This window comes from Lissotriton vulgaris, chromosome 1_2, assembly GCF_964263255.1.
Source record: "Lissotriton vulgaris chromosome 1_2, aLisVul1.2, whole genome shotgun sequence".
Classification (NCBI taxonomy): Eukaryota; Metazoa; Chordata; class Amphibia; order Caudata; family Salamandridae; genus Lissotriton; species Lissotriton vulgaris.
Window position 1 is genome coordinate 289185038 of NC_141686.1, and position 19603 is coordinate 289204640.

The 19603-nt window shown below is 46.7% G+C and overlaps 1 protein-coding gene across 1 annotated transcript in view; it reads right to left on the reverse strand.

The window, feature by feature from the left end:
* Positions 1-18959, reverse strand: part of LOC147736519 (carnosine synthase 1-like) — a 308759-nt gene extending 289800 nt beyond the window's left edge. The window contains exon 1 of the mRNA XM_086952636.1: positions 18582-18959. Within this exon, the coding sequence (XP_086808762.1) occupies positions 18582-18959 (378 nt within the window). The remainder of the gene's footprint in view (positions 1-18581) is intronic.
* Between the last annotated feature and the right edge of the window lie 644 nt (positions 18960-19603).

Sequence of the window (19603 nt, forward strand, 5' to 3'; positions counted from 1 at the left end):
CAATTATTTTAACACTTTTTTAGCTTTAAGTTCCAATCAAATATTCTTGTGCTTTAATCTCTGACATGAAAAATCGTGAAGTCTCATTAAAAATGACCTTCAGTTTAGCGGGGTACATAACGAAAACCTGCGCCCCCAGCTGATGGAAGTGAGTGATCAGCTGATGGATTTGCCACCTTCGCTCCATGGTGGAGTGAAAAAAATATGGTTTGGCGAAGAAGGAAACCCCGTCGAAAGATTCCTGGGAGTATTGCCTTTTTTGATCAAAAGTTAATTGTCTTAAGGCGAAATTTCCCCCAAAAAACAGGAAGGCCACGGGCTCAGTAGAGATGCCAGATTGCTTTTTCATTGAAAGGGGAAAGCGATGAGCTCGTTGAATTTCGTGTTCCCAACACGACTCTGATTGATACGGGAATGCCCCCTTTAGGAGCTTGATGATGTAGCGCCAGGGGTCTTCCCCCTCAACCACTTCAGGGATCACAAGAAGGCGAAAGTTATTTCTTCGTTGTCTATTTTCTTGATCTTCCAGCTTCTATAACACGTCTGACAGTCGTTCGTTCTGGGAGGAGCACTGACTCTTAAGCAGCGCTGCGTCTGTTTCGAGGCTTTCAGTTCGAGCTTCTACTATCGTCATTCTCTCGCAGACATCTGTGCAGGTCTTATCAAGCTTTTGAATGCTCCCCTGCAACTTTTTATCGTGGTTCTTTCCTTAATGATTATCAGCCCAGGCTTCCTCCTAGAATTGTTTAATGGATGCCAGGATAGTGGCTAAGGTTGGTTCTTCACAGTGCTCGATTACGGCTTGTGAGACAGAGTTCGACTTCCTGGAATCATCAGTCTGGGAGAATGAGAGCTGAGTCCCAGAGTAATCCCACTTGAGATGATCCTTTTTCTTGAGTCTCTTTCCTTTAACCTTTGATGCCGGGCATTTCTGTTTCCGAACTGTGTTTCTCCCTCCTTTTGAAGAAGTGCTATAGTTAGATTCAGAGATATCCTTATCGCTGGCAGATGCAGAGCTTGCTTCTACAGAAGAGTTTGACCCATCTGAAACAGAGAAAAAATACTATCCCAAAGGATAGGGGGAACCAAGATTTGTGTGCCATTTTTTATTTTGATTTTAAAGTTCATCTAGATTGGTGGGCACACTGGGCACAGGACCCCAGATATTTTGATCCTGGATAGTTCTAACAGTGGGGTCAGTTCAATGCCAGGCTCGGAGGAAGAGATTAGGGCTTCAAAGTTCATTTTGGAAGTATCCAATAGGACAGCCCTCTGGCTTGGATCTGGCTGCATGTTTTCTACTGCACCTGTTTCAGCTGTATGTGAAAATAAAGCAGAGTGTGGGTCCGGGGGCCCCGTCTGACCAGTCAAAACAGGGGTTACCGAGCTACTTTCTATATGAAGATTAGCTGTAGACTTCCCCCCATTGCCCGGACCCGTCCCAGCAGGAAGAAAGATTTTGGCAACTGAAGGCTGTGAAATAGTCCCATCTTTTAGGGGCTCCCCGAGGTTAGATTTGCTCAAGGATTTTTTAGCCCCCACAGTCTCTTTTTTGCTTTTAGAGGTGGGCTCTATGGCGACCAGGGTGGAACCGGCAGTGGCAGCGGCATTAGGGATCACTACTGCCTTGCCTTTAACACCCCTAACCTCACGGGAGGCCATACCCCACCCACTGGTATGCAAATCAGAGTCCGGGTCAGATATGCCACGCTCCACCAAAGAAAATGCAAAGTCCAGCATGTAGGAGCGAAGGCAAGTGAGGCAAGCCAGGCATACAAAAGACCAAACAATGCGGCAAAGCCGGGCCAGCAAAAAGCCTGGGATCACGGAGTTTAAAGGACACGCTCCCGGTAATCCGAAATGCAGTTTTCAGCTAGCTTGGAGCCAGCACTTTCACACAAGGCTTCCGCAGCGTTCGCAGTACTTTAATCCTGAAAGAAAGAAAGCCACTGGAGCCCCGGTGGTAGCAGGTAATAGTCAGTGATGGCACCGGCCGGGACTGGACTCTCCATGTGGTCACGAGGTCAGGCCGGATAGTGGATGGCGAGAGGTCCCGAGGCGTGGGCGGCGGTGTAGCGGGGGAATTACTCAGGGATTATATTGCTCTCGCCCTCTCCTGACATTTGTTATTCAAAAATTCTAGGGCCATATTTACTCATAAAGAGGATGGGTCTGCGTGGCCCATCTCACTGACCTTTATTAGGCCCCAAGTACTCCATCCCTGGGACTTGAATTTATAATAAAAGGGGAGGGGGTCTATTGGTCCCCCTACACCAAGCCTTAGAAAGGCCCTGGCATCCCCATTCCCTGGGGCTCATGGCATTATTAGGCCCCGGGGACTCCATTCCCCGGGACCACATGTCATTATAAAGGGGAGGGGGTCACAAGTACTCCCTCCATAGCCTTATTAGGCCCTGTAGAACCAATCCCAAGGGCAAAAATACTTACATAAGGAAGGAGGGGCCATATGTAGATATGCCTCCATAAGCCTTATTAGACCCTGGAACCCATTCTCCCAAGGCCACATTCAATTATAAAGAGGAGGGGGACTGCTTGGCCTCCCTCCCTGAGCTTTAGTAGTCCCTGGGCTGGGGACCCCATCCCCTGTGTCCAAATTCCATAATTTACACGGCGGTGGTGTGCGGCCTTCCTCCCGATACTTATGTGCCCCAAGGGCCCATCCACAGTGCAAAAGTTGGGTGTCCTGGTACTCATCCAGTACACCCAAAAACCAAAAGTTGGGGGATCGTGGGGGAAGCAGCAGGGCCACTGTCTCCCTAGCTGGCTCTCCACATAGTGAGGGAGCTGGCATTGCTCTTGTATGGGGAAAGTAGCTATTTATACTTGCTTCCTTCAGACAGGAGCAAAATCTCTTCTGTTTCCCTTTGGAAACTGAAGTCTGCTCCCACCAAATTGGAGCATGTTTAAATCTCCCGCTGGCTTTGAGATAGGCATGCCTACCCCTCCTCCACTACTGCAGGCAGGGAAGATATTTTTGCTCCTACCTGGCGGGAGATTTCAAAATCCTCTCTCGAGATGGGATCAGTGTTGGCAGGGAAACTACTCTGTCCTGCGGTGGACACCCTGGGACACAGTAATAGTGCCAGCCCCCAGGCATGGGGTCTCTGAGGTCTTGTAAGGCTTGGGGTGGGGGGGGGACGCACACCCCTCTTAGTGTATTTTGGCCCTATGGAAAGGGGTTCCCAGCACCGCTTAGAGGTTCTGGGAGGAGGGCAGCATGGCCCCATCCCTTTCATTAAAATATTGACCCCGGGGGATGGAGACCCGGGCCCCTTAGAGGCTTGAGGAGGCGTCCATGAACCCTCGCCCTAAAAATCATCTGTGTGTTGCCCCAATGGGCCCTGAATTTTTACCATAGCAGAGACCGCATTTTAAATATAATGTTACTGCGGATTCTCATCCTCTATGAGTTTGCACCTAATTCCCCTACCCTGAGACTTTGCCTTTTTTTGACCCTTTTTTGTAGGATTCGCGACCGAAGCAATTTCATCCTGTTAGCAGCCCCTAAAGCACGATTGTTTCAACATCTGCATTTATTTTGTGGAATACAAAAATAATCTGCCATGCATGACGGAAATAATCTTCACTGGCTCACCTACCATAACCATTGCTCACAGAACTATCTAAACTAAGTGCACTGACTTTATGGCTAAATAATTTACCTGGTATATGTTACCATGGTTATAATCTTAAAAAACGTTCTTAATTGCAGATCTCTAAAGTTCGGAACAAAACATTTGGGAATAATTTTTTCTGTTTACCATTTGGAAACTATCCCCATTACTTCTTTCCAGAAATGTAATTGCATCTTTTTATGACCTACTGATCGTCTCAATAACGCGAGCTTGTTGTAACTCATTAATCATTAATCTGATTAACAGTTAGTTTATTAATGTGGAGCACCATGAAACCAATATTCGTTTGTTTGCGCTTTACAAATAACATAACCAGTGCTTCTACTGTGGGTCTGAAGTCCTCTGGTGGAATGAAATTCTCCTTTTTAGGTCTCAGCCTACGCAGCGCCCATATGCTGCATAGCAAAGGGACCTTATGTCATGGGCACAGCTTTCCCTGCAAAAACGTGCACGCGTTGCATTGCTTCCAATGGCAACATGTGCACATCTGGCTATTTCCTTGCGGGAGCCAGCAGCTAGCACCATATGGAAGCAATTATCGCGCCTTGCCCCTCGCTCCCGCGAGGGAATCGCACAGGCCCCCTCCTCTCACCCCTCCCCCAGCTGCCGACAGCCTGCTATATCCTCCGAATGTGTGTGGGGTGGCGCGCCTTTAAGAGAAAAACATCTTAAAAGGGAAACATTACTGTGGTATAAACGTTAAAGTTCCTCAATTTAACTTAAGCTATCACCTACATCTCCCGTACGTTTATTAAATGGGCTCACTGTTCGAGAATAACCTTAAGATGTAAAATGTACACACCCACGTCTGTAGCTTTTTAAACGTCCCCGGAATCTTTACGGCTAGACATTCATCTGACCGGTGCCTGGGCGCAGACAAAACACATCCGTGCACCTGAGCCACACAAACTCACACACATACAGACACATGGAGTAAACAAAGAGGAGCCATGCATTCTGGATAGAGTCGCCAAGCAATGGAAAACCGTCGGGGTCCATCTGCAGAGGCAGCGGCCTGTATAATTGTCACTTCTTCTCCAATAACGATACATATTTCTTTTTGTATTTCTTCACCGTTCCACGCTTCTTTTGCATGATTTGAGTCCCAGACCCTGACTGCACATAATGAAGCCCTGTTTGTCTCCATTGTGTGGCAGAGTGAAGAGAGCAGTTGACATCCTAATGTTGCTTCACTCTGGCTCATTAAAGAGATGGTACGAGGGTGACGGCTGGCAGGCCATGCATTTAAGTGCCAAGGCCTATTGATGCCCGCAGGTCCAAACACCTCTCAGACACAGTCTTGAAATGTAACAGATTCATGAATTTTCATGAAACGGAAAGAACAATAAATGCCGTTTCGACAGCACCAAGCGGTAAAGCATGCAGGTTTCATTTCCTTTACTTTGCTCTTTAGCCCAATGAAAAGCAGGGTTTAAAAGTATGGAGATCGCAGGGCCCAGTCTGCAGCACTAGCGAACCATGTGGGAAACAAACCGTGATTCGGGTGGTGTTTCTTTCCAGCTTCAAAGGATAACGTTTACCTGATACCGAGCGTCCAAGAGCTCCTCATATTGGCTAAATATTGCAACGGGCCACTGGACACAAAACAGTGCTGTGGGTTAAGATATACCTCTTTTTTGGAGTCTTTATTTTGCCTTCCACCGTAACACGAAAAGTACTATCTTATTTTACAGTTTAATCCAAGGCGCAGGTTCTCAATACCTCCTTCGAATGTAGGTTCTCAGTCACAACTAGTTCTTCTTTGATGCTGGACCTCTAAAAATGTTGGTAAATCCTTTTATTTAGTAACTTTAGCACTAAAGTACAGTTTCTTCATAACAGGAATTCTGCAACTCACAGACAATTTCAAATCGTAAAGCACCGCCATTTGTCTAATGTATTCATCTCTGCATGCAATCTCACCCAGTGTTAATTCACAGCTGAAGACTATTATCAATTGTTGCGAACCCTGGAGCTACAAAACTGTCAATAGGCGCATCTCAGGGAGTCCGCACCCCAAATTCACTTCACTGCAAGTGGCAACAAACCACCATCTCAGGCCGACACTTCGCCCCCTGAGCACTCTGTTTTTTCTCCAGTCAGCTCACCAAGCTCGTGCACATTTGGCGTTTCCCTTGCGGGAGCAGCAGCGCCGCCATCAGCAAATATCGGGCTCGCTCCCGCAAGGTAAAAGCTGCGTGTTGCTGCACTCACGTTCCTGCACTCACCCGCCATAGGGTGAGTATAGGAAATCTTTGAAGACCTGGCTTTTCTCTTGCTTCAGTCCTCATCTCCCTTAAACCTTGAGCTTTAGTAATCTGTGAACTTTGATATATTGACCCTGTCTGCCTTCGGGCTAAGCTTGCGCTTTTAAAGTTTTATATTCATTCATTCATAGTCACGGACACGCCTTCCAGATTGCTAATCTGCCTGCCCCATTCGCTGCTCTTGGCCGCACCCCCCCCCCCACCCCTCCCACTTGTTTATTTTGCGCCATCACAGACACACATTCCACATTGCCATTTTCTCTGTTTTTGTGTCTGTCTCTGAATGTAACCTTGTTAGTTACGTTTTACTGTTCAAAGACTTGCTAAACATCCTGAAGAAATGTATCGTGCAAACATTAAATCGCAGATGCAGAGAATGTGTATTTGCACCCTAGGTAGGAAATATTACATTAAAAAAAAGATTTGACTGAATAAAAAGAAATCTTTTTAGGGTAAATCTTGCAAAATATTTTCTCATCTTTGCATATAGCCAATGTTTCTTTGTGTACTGGTATAGTAATTGTGTGACGCTGAGGCACAGTTTACCAGAGACTAATACAACTACACTTCACTTCTACCATTTAAAGTTCCTGGGACAAACGCTGTGGCATGTAGTAAAACACTCACTTACCTTCAAACTACCATCCCCACCTCCTTCAGTTCGGGAATTTGTAGTAAATTAAGATATAATTCCAAATACCAGAATTGTAGATGGGTGATAACAAGGTGTATTTGACCGAGGCATCCAGAGTGACGTACACAACAAGAGCAATATTTGAGCTGTCTGACTCTCTGCCTAGATGGAACTTAATAAAATGCTTGTAATTAAAGCATATATATTTACATTTTTGTGAACTGCAGCTTTTCAGTTATTAATTGTGTGATATATTTGTATCACTTGATGGTCATCTTGTTTGCCTTTATTAATTACATTTTTTCATTCGACGTTTCTTGATGATTTTTTTTGTTTATTTGAGCATGGCATTGTTTTGCTGTGTATTGCTGGTGTCATTTTCATTCAGGGGATTTACGCTTTCATCGTAGGCATGGTCACTGTTTTTTGGAGCTGAACGCTCATAGAGGATTTTACTTAAGAACAATTACAATGTCGCAGCAGTGCAAATCTTGTTTTTTTAGAAGCGAGTTCGCTTTTCACTGAGGTATTCAAATAGACATTGTGGACAACAAGAACTATATGTGCGTGGCTGTGGTGCCATTGGCTGAAAACTCATAAGTACCAATGAGTACACAAACTCCAAATTTATGAAGGCTGTGAACCCAATGTAAGTTGCGTTCATTCAATACCAGTGCAAGGCAAGCTATGGCGAGAGGAGTCCTGGAGTGCAATGCAAACGTTCCCATATTCGCTGTATTGCACCGCCCAAAGTCCTCCCTACCAATTCCAATGTTTTAAGCAAAGAATAGAAGTGTGGTTTTGCCATCCTTCCTTGTGCCACTCTGTGCTTTTGAGCTCAACGGAGGGTATGAGCTGTGCTTGCAGCGGAGCTGTCGTTGCTGTGGAGTATGGAAAGAAGCCTGCTCTCTGACATACTTCTGCATGTATAGGTGGCAGGCAGGACACCCTGTGCTTGGAGGCACCACTTCATCAAGGAGAAGTCCTGAGGGAGTTGGTGATGTGTCATCTGCCATTCCTTCACCTCCCTTGAGGCTCCGCGAGGTGGGAAAGACCTTTGAAGCGGACGCTGACTCACACTACGGAATCGGGTGTTATTGCTAATGATTCAGCCGAACCCATTCACTACAGTGTGGATTAGGCAAGTAGAAATCCCCTTTTCTGTAGGGATCCGCAACCCGCAACCGCAAAGCTAAAAATCAGACTTACTCGCATGCTTCGGACGCCTTCTTTGAAAACACAAGGTTGTTTCGCATGCTTGTAACCGAGGCAGGGAAACGAGCTATCCGAAATAGCAAAAACAAGCATTGGCATAGCTAATAGGTCTCACCTTTGGGACCTTATAAGTGTTTAGCCATGTAACAGTTAATGTTGTTGCACCAAGGATATTGTGCTGCATAACTAAACACTTATAAGGTCCCAAAGGCGAAACCTACTTGCTATGCCAATGCTTGTTTACGAAGGTGCAGATGATGCATTGCTACTTTTATTAGATTTTTTTGGTGACTGGTGACATTTAGATACTGTTAAGTGAGAACCCAAGAAATCTGGCTAGGGTGATTGATATACTTAAGGAGTCTAGTTCATTCAGGCATCTTTGAATTTATGAGTAAGCACTGTGTGACTGTATGCGTTTTATCTTGGTTGGATGTTCATTGATCATTTGTTGAGGACAGTTTTTTAGGCATACCCAAAGATTGAGTTCACCAGCAATATTTATAACAGGGGCTCCTTCACCTTTGGTGTTATTTGCCCTTCTGGTTTCCTTCTCAAGTTATTGTAGATATATATTTTGTTTGTCCTACTATTCTTCTGTTGCAGTGCTTGAGGCTTCAGGTATTTGGCTTCCTCTGGATTCAGGGTGGTAAACCGGTCAATGTCTTTTCTTGTTGCTACCAATAGTGCCCTCGATCAGCATAAGCTACTCTATGTGCCAATGAGTAACTCCTCTCTGCACCAACTCATAGTGTGTAAAACTTGTACATTAACCTGTTGGCTCAACCCTTTAATCATTTAGAACTCCCCCACTCTCTTCCTGAGATCACAGCTTGACATCAGACCTCTAACAGTTTATGCCAAGTATTCCTGACAGTGCATCACCGCAGCAAGTGCTCCTCTGAATTCTCTTTTACTTCCTTGTTTCCCCAACTTTCTTTGGTAAGGTAGTCAAGTTCTCAATTCCTTCAGAGAGACTCAGGATGGGGGGGATACTTGAAAGATCTACATCCTCTGCCACAGCTTGACACTGGTCTCAGATTGAAAAAACATTCAAGATCTTTGTTCTACTTCCTTAGCATTTGTGTTACTTGTCCTGATTTAAGCACATCTGGGAAGGTGCTTCCCCTCAGTGACGTATTTACTGTCTTGAGCAGAAGAGCTTGATAGTTCTGTCCCTGCTTTGATCAGTGTCCATAGACGGGATATAATTTGATATTTGATATTTATGGGTATTTGTAGAGCGCAAACTTTCGCTCCGGAAGGAGCATCTTGGCGCTGAGCATGCGTGTAGGTGATGGGTGATACGTGGCGAGAATCTGGGTCTAGATGGCTGCCAGTAGAGAGGTGTCTGGTTGTTGGTACACCCAAGTCTTAAGGAGTTCCCTGAAGAGACTCTCCTTTTCAATTAATCTGAGATTAACGGGTAAATTGTTCCATGCCCTTGCTGCCAGAACGGTGAAGGTTTTCCCACCCCTAGTTTTGTACTTGAACCTTGGGATCGTGATGAGATTGGTCCCAGAGGATCTCAGACATCGTGTGGGATTGTAATGCATGATATAATGGTGGTTTTCCATATTTAAAGGTTGGAAGAAGGAAGGCCAATTGCTTGTATTTTGAATATGGACGGGAGGAGGAGTCTTTGGTCTGATTCTGTATGTATGTTCTGGATTTTCATTGTGAAGAATTTTGCCATCTCCTCAGTGTTGTCTTTTGACATATAAATCAATGGTTAATTTGGTTAGTGCTTAATTTAATGGTTTGGAAAAGGGATTTAGGCATAGGTAAGTTTCTGATGTTGAAATCCTCCTATTTTTATTATCTTCTTGATTTCTCTCCTACTGACATTTTGCTCACTGTTTTCCCAAGGTTCAAGCAGTCTTTCAGTTCTTTTTAGATCTTGGCTGTATCTCAAAAGAGAGATGTTGTATATACTTGGTGGGCTTCAGCTTGCTCATAGGCATTTCATTTCCTGGCTACATCGTCACTCTCCTATTCTTTCTCCACATTTGTCCATGGCATGCATGTGTCATGCCTCTTCCTGTGTTTAGCCCTCCCCAAAATCATGGACCAATTCCTACTATCCATCCACTGCTCCCATTTATTTAACCGTTTAAGAACGTCTTTTTTCTTTGTTTAAGAGCCCTCGGCAGGAGTGCTCATGTTTTCACTTGCTCCGAGCGCTGTTGTAAACATGGCTTTAAATCATGTTCTTATTGTCACATTTGTCGAGCATTCAAAGACTTAGATTAAATGTCAGCTGCTGTTTTCACTAAGTGCCTGTTCCGTGCCCAACCCCTCCATTGCTGCTTGACCGGTCTACCCCCACACCCTATTGTCCCCTCCGTCCATCATTGTGGTCACCCTAGTGCGTGCTGTGCTGCCATACTTAGAAGAGGAAATGTAAGCTTTAGAGTTGGACCACTCTCTGTCCTCATGTCTACTCAAACTGTGCACGTGCCTGGCACAAACACGCGGTCCAGTCTTAACTTTTTGGGTTTTTTTGCCATGACATTATAGCTCTTTACATGAGTACCCGATTATATTGCATGAGATCAGATGGCTTTTTATAGGCATGGGCTGATTAACTGATTTGCCAATAATCACAGGATTTTGAGTTAAGCCGTGGCTCAGATCTGGTTCTTCAGTTCCAAATTCGGTTGCTTTGGCATTATGTCACACTGTGAACTCGGTGAATTGGGTCTCTGTTGGCATGCTGAAGTTTCACAGGGCAGATTTAATCTAACCAGACTCGTTCCCACAGCAAGTTCTGACGGGTAGTTTACCAGTGCCAGTCACCCAGGCCATACATCCTTGTGTGGTGTGTCACTTTCTGCAGTCCCTAAGCTTTCTTTCCTGTCCCTGTGTTCGAGGACCTCAGTTATTTGTACAGCAGAGCCAGCAGTTACTACTTGCTGCCTTGTGTGTGCAGTGCTCAACCTCCTGAACTGATAACCGGGCAAACTGGTATCTACTAACCTCCAATCCTGCTTCTCTGCCACCACCTGGGGCTACAAAAACAGTGAATGACTAACCTGAAGTCAGGGACTGTCTTCAGGCCTCCGCACCACATCACATATCCTCCAAACAACATGAGATTTAGTGTGGCTGCTATCACTAAAAGCATCTCAGAAGGTTGGGCAAAGCCTTCCAGTTACTACGGCTAAATAGCCAGTCCATAGCACATGGCTAAAAGACAATAACATTGACAACCCCAATACGGCTTGCATTGCCAGACATATTGGCTTTGCCAATGCTTGTTTTTGGGAGTAAGTGGAGCTAGTTTATTGTTGATGTTGGTAGATGTTAGTGGTGGTTAGTGAGTAATCACCTTTGCTTCCTTAGTGATTATTTGCAGCCTTTCTGTCAAGATACTCAAGTAAATGTTTTTATGTTTTTTTTACACGTCTTGATGGAATGTGGTTGAGTTTTTAATAGATGATTGTTGTGGATGTTGAAAATAAAATGGTGTGGTAATTTGTCTAATGGATAATGAGATAGTCAAAGACTTTGTTGAATTTGTTTAATTTCAGCTGAGCAAGGATCAGGCTCAGATGTTATTCTCTTTTGCATTAGGAAGTTAATTAACTGTGAGAAGTTATCCCGAACGTACAGTTTCCTGGCAAGATTGTCATTTTCAGTTTTTCTGGGCATTGTATTGTATTGTAATTACATTTATATAGCGTTTACTACACCTGATGAGGCGTCAAAGTGCTTTTTCGGCGAGTAGCACGCTACTACGGAACCCATAAAGGAGTAGTGGTGAATTATTATAGTGAAAATATGAAAGTAATTTGAGTGGTGGATATGTTAGTCAGTTATTTGGATTGAGAAGGATAGTGGAGGGATAGAGAAGGGAAAATGTTTGCATTTATATAGCTCTTGCTACCCCTGATGAGGTGTTGAAGTGCTTTTTCGGCTGGAACCCATACCGTGTTGGAGGTAAATTAGTATAGTGAAATAGTAAAGTAATGATGAAATCGCTTAAATAAATGTGATTGGTAAAGTGTGAGGGCATATTTAAGATGAATTATTCAAGATGCTCGGAGACGATGGGTTGCGTCTTGGGCGGTATATGATGTGGAACCCCTAGGTCATATTGTGGTTTGGGTAGAAAGAGATCAATAGGAGTTTGGAAGAGGGAACAAAACCAAAGCTTTTGTGAACTATGGTTAAACCACCTCCATTGTTAATCAAGGTATCTTTCTGGATAATGGAGTAATCGCCTGGTGCTGGGATGTCTTGTGGTTAGTTGGATGTAGGAGCGAACCATGAAAACCTATCAGTTGTTGGTCCTCCCTTTAATTGCATGTAGGAACATAGCACACCACATCCTCTCCATTATTGGCCTGAAGATCTCAGCTGTATGTCTTTAAGAATTCTTTTATATAAGGAGGAGCTTAGCGCGCATCCAAGATGGTCGCGTGAGCACAGGGCTCCCCGGACCCTCACCACTCTCTGCAATTATCCTGATGATATCCTGATTTCTTGGACGGATTCTTTGAGATGACCCTCGACTGAGTCCATAACTCTTTTCAGAATTTAAATCGGACTTGGGCAACCGAAACTACATCGATCTGAACTTTTTGGGCCCACCTGAAGGCGAGCCGGGGACTGGGCGACTTGTGGATCCGGGACGAAGTTGAACAACAACGTCAGTGGGGTCTCCTCGGTAGCCCTATCACAACTTTCAGTTTCGTTTCTGGATCCCGGCACGGTCTGACTGAGAGACCGTTTCGCTCGGCTGGGGGCCAATCCAGCCTCCATTTAATGCAAGCACTGCTTTAACATCACAGCCTTTTGGATCACTTTCTGACTTTGTCTTGGCCGTACGAGCCAGCTTTTGTGGTCTGTTGGTGCCCGGCCTGCCGGCGGCCATTTTCACCAGGTCTTGCGGGCCCCTCCGGGGCGCACCTCCAACATGGCTGGCAGGGGTGATGCTGAGAAGCGGAAGACAAAGACACCTCTTCGTGGGGGACCGGTCCAGACAAACGTTATGGACTGATACACTCAGTCCAAAGGATCCCCCGGACTCTCCAGTCGTACCCCTGAGGACGCCAAGGAGGACCCGTCCGCTCCTGTTGATCTGTCCCTGCAGGACATTATGGGCGCCATCTCCAACATGAAGGAGACCATCGGCCAGCAATATGAGGCTCTGGCTCGTGAAATCGACACGGTCGCCATTGATGTCACCTTGATCAGGGCCGACCTGTCCAAGACCAATGAAAAAGTGAAGTAATTGGACCTGAAGACTTCCAGCCTCACGGCCGATGTGTCGGAACTCCAAACAGAACTTGGCAATCTGAAATCGGCCAATGACTTGATGTCCCACCGGCTGGAGGATTTTGAGAATAGGGCGCGATGCAACAACATTCGCGTCATAGGTGTTCCAGAAAATCCCGAGACTCACTCGGTGGATCTCCTGGTCGAGGATCTAGTCCTGAACCATCTTTCCCCTTCTGGACTCAGTAAGTTTTTCGCAGTGGAGCGTGCACATCGTGTTCTGGGTGGTAAGCCCAAGCCGGGCGCTCCTCCGCGGCCTATCATCGCAAAACTTTTCCACTTCAGAGACCGGGATGCGATCCTGCAGGCATCGAGAGTGCACGGCCCGGTAAAATTTGAGAACTCCTCTGTCAATTTTTTCCCGGACTTCACTCAACTTGTCCAGAGACAAAGATTGGTTTTCAGGGGGTAAAACGACCTCTTCGGGACCTGGGTCTGAATTACGCAATGCTTTTCCCTATTAGGCTTCGAGTGGAGTATGAGGAGCGGACCTTCTTTTTCAATCGACCGGACAATGTGAGTGACTGGTTGGATTCCCTGCCTGGCTGAGGCGATCGGACGGAGCACCCTGGCGGTGCCGAGGGTGGTGAGCCTACACAGAAGTGACTTTTCGGTCCCTGACCTCCGAACATTGGACATTTCTCAGCTGGGTTCTTTTTCTTTTTATAGTATGTTTCATTGTTGTCCACACCCAAGTGGCGGGTGGTGACGGGCCTCTTTCCTCCTCCGGGGTCTTTTTGTAGAATGGGGCTGTTAGGGCGACAGGCACACTGCATGTTGGGGTGGCTTCTTAGTCTACTGCCGGGGTGCAGGGAGGGGGGAGTTGTAACGGGTGTTGGTTGGGGGGTGGGATGGGGTGTTTGTGTGTGTGCTGTTCTCTCTCAAGGCGGCAAATTGGTTTTTTCCTTGCTTCAGGTGTCCTGCTCTTCATGGGGTGACTTATGCATCACTTGTGGGCATGGGGGGTAGTGGGTTGAGGTTGGTATCTTGGAACGTCAATGGATTGGGGGATCGTATAAAACGGGGTGTTGTACTGCAATATTTGCGTCGTTTGTCTCCTGATGTGGTACTCTTGCAGGAGATGCATCTAGTGGGAAACATGTGTCATGCTATGAATAGGTGGGGTTACCGATTGGTTGCTCACTCGGGGTTCACCACTGGCTCCAGAGTGGTTGGTATTTTGATCCGGTCTTCTCTCCCTATAGAGATTGATAATGTTATCCTTGATGACAGAGGGCGCTACGCCGCCCTCACTGGTAGGTGGGAGGGTAAGACTCTTTCATTGGTTACTATCTACGTTCCCCCGGGTCTCCAGACCTCTACTTTCTCGGATGTTGGCCGGATGATGCTGGAGCTCCCTGACAGTCTTCTCCTCATGGGTGGGGATTTTAATTCTGTGCTTTCAGGCGGTTTGGATCGCCACCCTCCCACTTCCCAATCTTGGCTCGGTGGGTTCATAGACACCTTTGGTCTGGTGGACTGCTGGAGGTTAATGCATCCGACGCAATGTCAATACACCTTTCACTCCGGGGCTCATGGGAGTCTCTCCAGGCTTGATTATATCCTTATCCCTGCTGTCCAGTCTTCCTACATTAGGGAGATCAGACACTTGGCCCGAGGCATTTCAGATCATTCTCCTTTGTGGCTTAGTTTTGATACAGGGATACACGCTGCGGATGGATCGCCCTTATCAATCCATGGTACTTGCGCAACCCCAAGACTCGTAGCAGCCTGATAAAGTCCCTAGATCGCTACTTCCTGGAAAATGAGGGGTCCGTTTTGTCCTCTGTGTCCCTGTGGGAAGCCATCAAAACTGTTATTCGTGGACAGGCCCTATCTTTATTAGCTGAGACCAAGATGGCTAGAAATAAGGAGGTTGTGAGTCTGGAGGCCGAAATACTGGAGTTGGAGGCTGATCTAGACTTAGGCGTCACCAGGAGAGACTCCACGCCCTTAGTTTGAAGCAGTTTGATTATAAATCCCTTGTTGCAGATGCTGCCAAGACAATGTACAGGGAACAGCAGGGTAGATTGTATGATGTTGGGGATAAGGCGGGTAAATTGATCGCCTGGTTTGATAAAAAGGAAAGAGCGAATCGTGTGGTCCCTGTGATTCAGACTTCGGATGGTGTGTGCGTGACTGACCCTGGCGAGATTGTGGAGTGTTTTGCCGATTATTTTCGTGTGGTCTACTCCCCGGTGTCCGACAGAGACGAAGATGACTCTCGTTTGCTGCTGAGGGACATCACACTGCCCTGTCTGTCTGAGGAGGATCGAGAGCGTATGGAGGCCCCGTTGTCGGTCAACGAGATTGCTACCGCAATCCGTTCGCTCCGTTCTGGCAAGGCTATGGGCCCTAATGGCCTGCCTATCGAACTGTATAAACTTCGCCTGGACAAAGTCGCGCCTTATCTTCGCGCTATGTTCAGGGAGTCACATGAGCTTGGCACCCTCCCTTGTGACAAGCGTCTGGCTACTATAGTTGTAATTCCTAAGGAGGCCAAGCCTCGTGATTGCTGTGCGTCGTATAGGCCTATTTCCCTATTGAATGCAGAGCCGAAGATTCTTGCCAAGGTTCTCGCTAATCGTTTACTCACTGTAATTTGTGACCTGATCCACCCGGTTCAATCCGGTTTCATTCCGCGCCGAAACACTGCTCTTAATTTGCGGCGCCTACACGGCGTTCTCGTTAGGGTGGAATATCTTCCGGAGCCAGCCATCTTGGCTTCCTTGGACGCCACGATGGCCTTTGACACGATTGAATGGCCATATCTTTGGGCCACTCTGGCGGAGTTTGGTTTCGGTGTGGAATTTATCAGTTGGGTTCGACTTTTATATACGGAACCGTTGGCTCAGGTCGTCGTTAACGGCAGAGTGTCCCAGTCCTTTGCTCTGGGGAGGGGTACTAGGCAGGGATGCCCGCTGTCCCCCTGCTCTTTGCTCGCTGCCTGGCTCCGATGGGAGCCATCGATAAAGGGCAATCAGTGGACCCCCGATTTTGAAGATCGTGTCTCGTTGTACGCCGATGATATCCTTCTGTAAGTCACCTCCCCTCGTAAATCCCTTAACGTCCTGTTCGACGTTCTCACTTCTTTCTGTAAGAACTCCAGCTTGATCATTAATTGGTCCAAATCGTGTGTGTATGTCATCTCGGGCGGCCTTCCCCCCTTACCGAGTAGGTTTCCCATTCAAATCTCGCAAGCAGGCTTTAAGTACTTGGGAGTCTATATATCGTTAGACCCAGTTGCCCACTACGAACATAATCTCCTTCCTCCTCTCCGACGATTAAAGTTGGACGTGGCTCGGTGGCGTAGATTGCCGCTATCGCCACTCGGTCGAGCTGCACCTTTTAAAATGATGTCTCTGCCTCGATTTCTCTACGCACTTCAAAATTCTTTTGACGTTATTCCGGCGGCCTACTTTCGGGAGGTGGAAGGTTTGCAGAGGAGGCTCGTTTGGGAAGGTCGTGCACGCATCGCTCTTGCAAAACGAACTCTCCCCTGGTATGACGGGGGCATCGCGCTCCCGGACATCAGGAGGTATATTGGGCCTCACAGTTGTCCGCCATCAACTATACTAGGTATGCACCCGGTCCGACTCCTGCTTTCGAGATGGACAAATATCAGTTGCCCGGTGGTAACTTCAATAGAGCACTCTACTCTCGGACGGCGGGGAGGAACCTAACGGGACCCACTAAGATTGCGGTGCGTGTGTGGAAGGATGCCAATGCGGCCATGGGATGGAATGATCGATTGACGCGAGCGACCCCTTTGTATGCTTCTGAACAATTGGGATGCCTCTGGACAACGAAAGGTTTTGAGAACTGGGATATGATTGGTATTAGCAGAGTGGGTGATCTCTGGGTGAAAGGCACGGTGTAGACCTTTGCGATGCTTCAAAGTGAGTACGAGTTGGGGGATCGGGAGTTCTTCAGGTATGTGCAGGTTCGCCACGCTTTGCTGTCTGTCTTCACAGCTGGTGTTACGGTTCCTGAATCTTCCCCACTCGAGGACCGTATACTTGACGGTCATCTGCCCGATAGTACGATCTCCTTGATCTATAAGAAACTAATCAACAATTGGGCAGATCTCCTTATGCGTCTCAGGGAGGTCTGGACCGGAGACGGGTTGTTGTTGGATGACGAGGACTGGCAGTCTGCCTTGTCCTCCCCGAAAGAGGTCGCCATTACCGCCCGTCTCCGTCTCGTCCAGCTCAAAATTCTTCATCTTGTGTATATTACGGGTCCTCGTTTGGTTGCAATGGGTTTTTCCTTGGATGGGTTGTGTAAGCGCGGTTGTGGAATGAGTACCACCTTTCTCCACATCCTCTGGGAGTGTCGGGAGGTGGCTGCGTATTGGCAGCGGGTGCATGCGGTCATGGAATGTGTCACCAGGGTCGCTCTGCTGCCTGAGGCTCGTAGATGTTTGTTGAATGTGTGGGAGCCGAATGATTACAACGTTGCTCAGGCCCGGTGGGCGAGACTGGGGAACATGATAGAAAAAAGAGATATTGCGCAGTTGTGGTGTTCCCCACGGCCTCCCACCGTGTCAGTATGGAAGGAGAATATGGACTGGTGCATGTTTAGAGAGAAGAGGGTATATTTGGCTAGGGGCAAGCCTAGGGCGTGGAGTAAAATTTGGGGTCAATGGAACGCCTACCAAGGGAACATCTGCACACCCCCCTTCGAAGACACTCCGGACATTCCACTTTCCCCCTGATCCTGAGCTTCCTGAGACCATTTACTCCTTTTTTCCTATTGTCTGATTTCCCCACTGCCTCCCCCCTAATCATCTTTCTTGCCCTCCTGATTCGTTATCCGGTACTGTAGCTCCCCCCCATCGGAACTCGACATTGTCTAGAATGCCTTTCGCCTTGAGTTTTGTTCCTTTGTTTTCCTTTCTGTTTTGTTTCTAAAAAATTAAAAACATTTATATCCTGCCTACATCCTGTGCTGCCGAAAAGGTATCCTGTACTATCCTGGACCACTAGAGAGCGGTCGCTGCTTTGAAAGTTTATACAATTGCTTCATGTGTTCTAGCGGCTGGCCCTTGTGGTTGTAGGCCCATACTTGTAATGATATTTTTTGCACAATAAATTAAAAAAAAAAAAACATTCTTTTATAAAGTGAATTCTCTGTGTTATATACCCCATTGTTTGGGGTGGGAGTGTAGTTATCTAGATTAAACCCCTTACATAGCACAATGGGCGCACTCTGGGTTTAAAAGTGCGAATGCTTTACTAAACCTCTTTGAGTAAGTCAAGAGTGCAGATCCCAGGGAAGGGATGTAGTGAGGTACAGAGAAATGCATAATAATTTACACAGTGGATTGTGGTTAGTCCGGAATCTAGACCTTAAACTACATAAATAACATATAGAAATACAAGTCTTCACATTCACGTGTGTGAGGGTAAAATAAATGGGATGGAAAGGACAGTATGATGAAAAGACTGAAGGAGAGAGAAAGATACATATTTAGCAAATGAGACACTCAGAGAAATGCAAAGCTTTGTGAACTTTGTGACTTACCTGCCGGACACTGTGCATGCCTTGAGACTGCAGAAAGTTCTGGATCTCCTCCTGAAGCAGGATATCTTCTCCCTCCTTCTGGCTGACCTTCACCGTGCGCACGTGACTGCTTGCTGCATGTGCTTGTTTGTATGTAAAGGCCAGTGTGGGTGGCACCACCACGCCGACATTGTCCAGGAGCAGGCGTGTCACAAGTTTGTTTTGCAGGAGCTGAGACAGTGATTCAGATCCACCTGAGGGACATTCCAGGTCAGACGTCAGTGCCACCAGCCCTGGCAGGCACTCCTCATGGGAAGACCACGAGGTGGTATAAAAATAGGTGACGCGGCGTGGTGGTTCAAACTTGTCCAAGTAACTGCGTCCCCCGAGGTCAAACATCACAGCTTTTTGTAGAAGGAGAGTGTAGCTGTAGCGCCATACAAATTTAAAAAATAAATAAAATAAATAAATTTTCACCTGGTTTCATCTTTGATGGAGTTTTGGAAAGCCAGCTGGGGGAGAGACACAGCAGGATACTACCTAGGAAAGGAAAGAGAAGGAGAGAAGGGAGCAATGGATGGGTGGGGAGAAGGTCAAGAGACAAATATGGACTGGAGATGGGTGGAACGAAAAAACAGAAGAGATAGGCAAATGGTGAATATTAGAGTTGGAAAGAAAAGAAGAATTTGATACAGGGACAAGAGAGGAAAATGTGTTGTCAACGGATAGGAGGTGGTGCTATTTTGAGGCAAGAATCTTTTGATGGGGTAGGAGTGAATGAAGAAATTGAGTGAGAATGAATGTTGCAAAAAGGTGGGGAGATGGTGCAGAGAAGGGAGGAAGAAAGGATAGAAAGGAGAGGAAGCATTGCCGTAAGAAGAGGCAGGTTGGTGGGAGGATAGACAACACTGGAAGAGCAAGGATAGGAAAATCTAAGGGACAGAAAAGAAGAGATTAAAGAAGAAGTAAAGAGCAGTTATTGAGGAACGATTAGTGATTAAAAGATTATTACAGTTTCTAGATGAGAGTATGTTGCCTTTTTG